The 8,061-nt window shown below is 34.8% G+C and overlaps 1 protein-coding gene across 1 annotated transcript; it reads left to right on the top strand.

Annotated features, from left to right (window-relative positions):
* Nucleotides 1-7,057: 7,057 nt before the first annotated feature.
* Nucleotides 7,058-7,809, top strand: LOC148916739 (uncharacterized). Its single transcript, XM_089051833.1, has one exon. It carries the CDS (start codon nt 7,104-7,106, stop codon nt 7,797-7,799), a length of 696 nt encoding a protein of 231 aa, XP_088907959.1. The 5' UTR covers nt 7,058-7,103; the 3' UTR covers nt 7,800-7,809.
* Nucleotides 7,810-8,061: the final 252 nt, after the last annotated feature.

Consider the following 8,061-nt stretch of genomic DNA (forward strand, 5'->3'; position numbering starts at 1 on the left):
ACTTTTGATCATGTAGTTTCAATTATGTCAATTTTGTCATTGTAGTTTTGTATTTGTAGCAATTCAAAGACATGTTAGTATTCTTGTTAATTTCTTTAACGATGCAAGGGGCAATTTCGTCAACCCAAAACTCTTGAGCATAAAAGCTTGTTTGAAAGTCTCCTCATTTCATATTAGGACTCGAAATTCAGCTACTAATCCCAATTTTTGAAGAACCCTAAACCCAAATGACTAATTTCAAGTCATAATATGAAATTATGGGAGTTTCAGACGAGCTTTTATGCTCAAGGATTTTGAGTTGACGAAATTGCCCTTTGCATCGTCAAAGAAATTGACAGGAATATTAATTTGTCCTTGAATTGCTACAAATATAATATATAAATTAGCAACCGACAAGGGATATTAAAGTGATCCATTTTGTAGATGCATGCTCCCAATTGTTTTCTCACAATTTTTGATGGTTTTGCTCGTGTACTGCTTTTCTTCTCGAGAGCTTCTCGTGTTGATAACGTGTTGTGAAAGTGATTGAATATGCGAGAATATTGAGTTGCACATAAAGTAAATGAGACACAATATTTTACGAGGTTCGGCCATGCCTACGTTTTCGGAGAGCAGCAGCAGTAACTTTTCCACTATGTAAAATAATAGGGTTACAACTTTGGTGTTTACAATATATATGGCTCACTGATTTTTCTCTCTTGGAGAATTTCTCTCTGCTATCTTTTTCCTCTCCTCTCACTCTCCCTTTCTTTCCGTCTCTTCTTCCTTCTCTTCCTTTCTGCCTGACTCTCTTTCTTCTCCCAGTTGGGGTGTGTAAATGCAAAGGCATAATAATGCCTTATTTATAAACTAAAGAAATGATGCCCTGCAAGTGAGAAGCCTCCAAAATGGCTGACAAGGAATCCAACATGTGGGCTCCACCCACTATCTTTACAACATGCCACTAGTAAGAGCATTTCCACCCATTCGTCAAAGGCTATTACTATTCACATGAATAGTGTTTGCTTTAGCCCATTTTTTTATTGGTTTTCCACCCATTGCCATGACAACTCAAGGGCAACCACTATTCACATGAGATATGAAGAAAGGAATTTGTATAGAATTTTCAATTTTTTTGTTATTTAAATTAGCTACTGACATCACAATTAGGTTAGCTTGCCTAAGTTGGTGGAGCCCATCTCTTAACTCGACAAGAATAGGGCGCTAAAAACACAAATTGGGGCTTGGGGGGTGGCTTCTTGCTCGGACTAGGGCCTCCCTCTGGAAGTACTCTAACGTTGGAAACATTGGAAGGATCCCCCCAATATGGATATCTAATCAAGTCAAAACAATGGTTGTGAGAGTGTCGAGTACCCCATATTGAGTGCATTTTTGTTTGAGGCACGTTGTTGAGTCCTTGCTTTGAAAGAGACTTCAAGAGATTTCTATGGTCTTTTGGGTCGCTAAGCCACCATGGTAAATGGTTCTTGCAAATCTGTAAAACTATTCATGGTCATTCTCTAACGGGCATTTTGATGAACATATGCAAAAGTGGTATCAAGATCCAATTTAGGGTCTTTGCACAAGATTTCACCACAAACCTAGTCAAACTTGGGATGAATAATGACTTTGGTGGGATTTGAGAATAAGATAACATTGATGACATGAAACACGGAACTTGCAAGCCAAGTTGAAGCTACTTACTTGGTTAGGGTGGAGGAGGAGTGTTGTGCTGTAAAATGTGAATTAGATGAATTGTTGGCCAAAGAAGAGCTATATTGGAGACAACAATCACTAGAATTTTGGCTTCAGACGTGAGATAAAAATTTTAGATTCTTCCCCACCAAAAGGCTTCGATTAGAAGGGAGCGTTTGCCCTAAAACTTGACATGAGTAAAGCTTATGTCTGCATGGAGTGGACATTTTTGGAGAAGATGATGATGGTGCTTGGCTTCCCTAAGCGGTAAATCTGTCAATGGATCAGGTTTTGATTCGATTCCGATCGAAATGTGATGAAATTAATAGGCTTCGCTTCATCCTCTCCATTTGTAGCCTTTTAAGTTGAGTGCAATAATTTGATTATATTCTGAATCTGTTAACCGATTAAGTTAACGGAAAAAATATGAATTTGGCCTAATTTGATATAATATTTATTTTACTTTTACTTATAAATATCCACATGTAACAATATTGTGAACTTTTTGGAAATAATAAGAAGCGTAATAACTTTTCTATTAGTTTAGAGATAATTTTTTATCCAATTGAATCAGATATAGGGTAATTCGATCCATCTTCGACCCATTTACAGGTCTACTAGGCAGTGAGGAGATATGTGGTTATGGATTGTGTGAGGATTCCCTATTATTATTTGTTTATTAATGGTGAGCCAGCCGAAATTTTATAGCGACAAGGGCTTTAGACCAGGTGACTCTCTATCACTCTACCTCTTCTTCTTATTATGTGCGAAGGGTTTGACTTAGGTGGAGAGAATGAGCCATTTGCAGGGGAGCTCCAATAGTAAGCCACCTTTTCTTTGCGGATGACATCACTGCTAAAAAACTGGGCTGAAAGCACGAATTCTGTTTGTGCTTTTTATGTAAAATAGCACGGATAATCGTGCTCAGTGAAGATGCCCACAGTGCAGCCACTTTAAAGTGGTCGGTCTGTTGTACAACAATTTCCATTGATTATAGAGCACAAATGTGTTGCTTCATGGCAGATATTTAGAGCACGAATGAAACATTTGTGCTTCTAATTTGACAAGTGACTGAAGTGTCAATGAGGATGTATATATATATATATATATATATATATAAGCAGGTTACAATTTACAATTCAGTTTCTTTCAATTTACAATTAAAATAATGTATTATTCTATCTTTATTACTATTTTAATTGCATTATTTGTTGTATTATTCTATCTTCATTACTATCTCCTTCTTCTCTTGTTTTGGTATCAGAGCCGTAAGAGTTACGGTCTTTGTCTAAGTCTGCTACTCATCCCCGCCCAAGTGGCTGGTTTAAGCTTCTGAGTAGAGGTTCTTTAGTTTCTTCTTCTCCTTCCTTTTTATTCTCTGAGTTATTTGTTGATCTTTCTTTAAGGTCTGACTCGTGAGTCTTTTTTCCAAACAGTAAGTCCCCAAGGTAGAGGGCCTGAGCGGTGGGCAGGAGACAGAAAACTAAGAAAGGTTAATAAGTCTCTTGTAGGGTAAATGGTCAGTTTAGGAAGCCCCTGTTTATCTTCTTCCTCAGAAATCCAAATCCAAACACTTGAGTAGCCATGAGTATTTTATTTTGGACAAATTCTTGTAGTTCGAGCAGTTCTAAAACCAGTATAAGCCGACTCCCAGAGATAGTTAATGAAGAACAATTTGAATATGACTCCAGTAGTAAATAACAGTTAGATTTTAGAGATTGGAATATACCTAAAGTCCTGAGTCAAAAAATATATAAGAAACATTGGTTGTCTTCTAGTTTTAATAGCACAACTCATGTTAAAACAGTTGAACAAGTGTATGCCTTGAGTAAAGAACATGAAACCTGCCAGTTGCTTAATCTTGAATCAATTAAGAAGCATAAAAGTGATGGTAATAACTTTCTGCATATTGGTTTAGTTTAAAAATAAAATAAATAATTTTATTAAAAAGAATAATTTAATAAGGAGGAAAAAATAAGTCCCATTGGAACATTTCCAAATCCTACACATTTTGCGTTTTATCCAACTACCCTTGAGCACTTTATCAGTGCCACAATATAAAGCCACCGGATACCATAAAAATCATATAAATATGTGTTTGTACATAAAAAGCAATAAACTATTATGACTTCAACAATGTCCAACATTGTAGCAAAACAAAAATTATAAACATTAAAACACATACTAACATTATAGGTTGCAAGTACATAAGTATAACATAAAAATTCATTAATTTGCAGCATTACAGTTGGATTCATTCACAAAGTAAACCTACATATACTACCAAAAACATCTACTTCAATGTACATCTTCATCTTCTAAACCTAGTCAATAATTTAAATGCAATTCACAACACCTGCATAATATCATGTACATGTTGGCCATCAAGGCTCAACTTGTGGTCAAAAGAGCAACCCAAAAAAATTTGAAGGCATAGTCTCACCAAGTTAGCAAAACAATCATCTAATTCATGCTTCAAGCTCCACTAAATATTGTCCAACCCCAAACTAGTGCAGCAGCAGGCATCTGCTGCCTCAACTCGTAAAAGGGCTAACTCTGATGCTAATACTATCGAAGGAGATAGGGGTTTCTATACAAGGGCGGAACCAAGAATTTTTCAACGGCTGAGCTAGCTAAAGTTATTAGTTTAAAATTTAATGATTAATTTTTTTGGTACTTACAATTTCTATAGTCTTTCTAGAAATAAAAGTAAACATTAACTCATATCAACCAAGTTAGTTCATAGCTCCATAGACTAATTTTCAATAAGTTTTAACATAAACTAAATAGGATTTAACACCATAGTGGATTGAACATCTAAGACTTTTTACCTAGATTGACCTTAGGTTCTTTTATGCATTCATATCATACATGAAAAGTTGTTTTAAGTAAAAATATTGACTAAGTATAAAAATGGGTTTTCGGAATAATCATTTTCTCAAGCTAATTTGTGGCAGCTTTTATTCCTCACACATCAAATAAGAAAACTTGATTTTATGGGATTTTAGTATGAAGTATATATTGACTTAATGAATTATCATTTTTAGCATAAATCGTATTTTGCACTAAAATCAATTTTTCATATTTTGATTTGGTGGGAATTTGATTTTCTAGTATTTTTATTTGAATCCAAATGAGGGGTACTTCCTTATTTACATTGTAAACTTAAGTAAATGGATATTTAGATTGAAAAATCAAATCCGGGCCAAAAGGCAACTGTTAGAGCATCCACACAATCATGCTCCCTATTTTTGAGCTAAAATTTAGATTAATACACAAAAAAGCTATTTTAGGAGCTCTCTAAAAAATTTCAACTCCAACCATACTCCCTAATTTGGAGAGTCATAAGTGCTTTACTTCTTTTTGTCATAAATACTTTACTTCTTTTTAAATTTAATTCCTAATTTCCAATAAATTGTTCATATTCAAATAAGGAATATTCCCAAATAATAAACTACGCAAACAATTTAAATGGCGATCATCACAGAAATGGCGGTTATTCCCAACTTCAATTAGATCTTATTGAACACTTGTGGCAACATGCAGGAGAATATGAAACTAGTAACTATACGAAAAACCCTATATGAAATGGGCTTTAGAAACACAGCCAAATCTCATTTACAACATAACAAAAAGGCTTTCAACTTCTTTTAAATTACAAAACTGCAATTGATTTCTTAAAACAAACCCAACCCCAAAACCTCATAAAAAAGCGCAAAACATTCAATGGGGCATCAAAGTAATTTAATCATCCAAATTAAATTCAGTAGAGCTAGCTGTTATTTTTTGGGTTTTTTTTTGGGTTTGTGTATAGAAATTAAATGGCGTAGTGTTTATTTATAGTTTTAGTGCTAAGAATTGGTATATGACTAAATATCTCTTTATATTATTACTATGTAATTTGAAAGAATTGTTATTCAATTTTGATATTCTATGGTTTTATGCTTTGAAAGAATTTGCTATCAAAACAATAAACCATGTGAAAATAATTATATAAAAAGGTGTTTGTGTTTTGCAAAATGCCTACAGGGAAAAGAAATTTAAAAAAAGAAAAGGAAAAAAAGGGCTGTTAGTGCTGCAAAATATCTACTGCGAATAGAATTAAAAAATAAAATTGCTTGTGCTTTGCAAAACACCTACAGCAAAAAGAATTGAAAACCAAAACAGTGCTGCAAAATACTACAGCGAAAAGAAATGATAAGATTGTTAAAAATATATGCTTGTATTTTGCAACGTGGAAAGGTGATTCAAAAATATAAAATGAAGAAAAAAAATTGATAAAAATTAAAAACATCATTAAATAAATGTTTAAATTAATAATAAAATGTAGTAGCATTTAAGTCTAGGGAGCCAGTAGGAACCCTTTCTCTCTCCTCAGATTTAGGAGCTCATAGAGGTCTCCCTATTTTAGAAGCTAGATAGGGAGCATGACTGGAGGTGGGTTTTTCAATTCTTTCCTAAATTTTAGCTAAGGAGGTGATTTAGGGTGCCCATTATGAATACTCTTATGATTTTATCGATATGCCGGATGGCTAAGTGTGCTACGTACTTGCTTTGTTATTTGCCTCCTTGAATTTTGGGGTGCTTATTGTTGAATGTACTAGTTATTAGTTACGAATTTTGTTGACTTGATTTTGAATCTTCCCCAATGCTCCGTATTCTTATGTCTATAGTATATAATATGTCAATAAAACAGGTTAGGGCATTGGGGGTAGAATAAAAGTCGGTTAATATATATATATATATACACACACACACATACACTCAAACTTGGTTGATAAAACTTGGGATTTGATTTAATTTGACTTGTATGGGGTTTGCTCTCCAAGTGTGCTTGTTCTTCCCTTCTTCCTTAACATGGCCAGTATAAATAACTCCGATCAGAAGAAAACAAGCAAGAAAATTATGAACCAAGAGGAATAAGAATAAGTAATAATTTATCTCTTAAAAAAAATATAATAATTTCTATTGCAAAGTGTTAGACTGGAATAAGAATAAGAGATGTTCAATCTTGTAATCAAGAGAAGAAATATGATGCCAAAAAAAAAATTCAAGAGAAGAAAATATATATGAAATATAAAAACGAATTCTTTGGAAAATTTGTAATATTTCATCAACATTTTAAAAATATAATTTGCCATATTTTCAATTTACAAATGATTAGAAAATCCACTTTAAAATAAAAAATAAAAATAGTAGATAATAAAGAAACGAATTTTTCCATCCTAATCCAATTACAAATAGAAGAAAAACTTTGGCCCAAACTATACAAGCTAATCCCATTTTTCTAGGGTTTTAGCGTGTTGCTCAAGTGACAAGCTAGATATAAACCCCAAAGTATTAGGTTTCCTTCTTCGTTGCTTTGATATATAATTATTAAGCACTAGGGTTTCCTTGTTACTATTTCCTTCACTGCTGCTCTCTACACCATGGTTTCTTCTTTGAATTTCAAGCGTAACAGGATGGCCACTGGCCGCAGCAGAATCCCCAGCAACTCCATCCCTCAAGCTTTGTGTCCCGATCCCATCACCAACCTTGCACAAATGGCAGCGGTCAAGGCCCGAGAGGCTGCAGAAGCATACTTCACGCTTCGACACTTCGACTGTGCAATCATGCAGGCAAGGGCAGCCAAAGAGTTGTATCCAGAGTTCCCTGGTATGGACAACTACATGGCTGCATACCAAATTCATTCTGCTGTATCACACAAGAAAAACTGGTACTATGTTCTTGGCATCCCCAACCCTGCCGTTGCCGACTCTGAAGCCATCAAGAAACAATACAAGAGATTGGCGCTTGCCTTGCACCCTGACAAGAACGGGTCTATTGCTGCGGATGGTGCTTTCAAGTATGTTAAAGCAGCCTGGGATGTTCTCTCTGACCGTGCGAAAAGAGAGGCTTACGACAAGTCTCTAAGTCTGAGGTCTCAAGGGGCTTGTGGTTCCAATAACCGCAAACCAGCGCAGCAGCAGAGGTCCAATGCCTGTTCTCGGAAAAGGGCCGGCCCTGATGCGAATTCTACCGGAGGAGATGGGAGTCTTTACAAGAAAACCATTAAGATTGTAAAAAAATCAAATCCGGGCCAAAGGGCGACTGTTGTAATGTTATCAGTATGCCGGGTGGCTTAATGTTACTTGATTTGTAAATTGCCTCGAATTTTAGGGTGATTATTGTTGTATGTAACTACATGATATTCAATATAACTTTTGTTGAAATAATTTTGAACCTAATTCTCATGTCTATGGTAGATTCTGTCAATTACCAAGGTAGGGCATGGGGTAGAAATCAATTGGTTAATACTCAAAATAGGCAGATTTATCATTTATTACACCATCTAAAAACACCTCAAACCCAAAATCCACCTAAAACCCCAAGCGTGCCTATGCGATT

Source organism: Prunus mume, linkage group LG5 (assembly GCF_029339155.1).
Source record: "Prunus mume cultivar Tortuosa linkage group LG5, ASM2933915v1, whole genome shotgun sequence".
Lineage (NCBI taxonomy): Eukaryota > Viridiplantae > Streptophyta > Magnoliopsida > Rosales > Rosaceae > Prunus > Prunus mume.

Bases quoted from the DNA above. Each gene is read 5' to 3' on its own strand.
- LOC148916739 (XM_089051833.1), top strand. From the start codon at position 7,104: ATGGTTTCTTCTTTGAATTTCAAGCGTAACAGGATGGCCACTGGCCGC.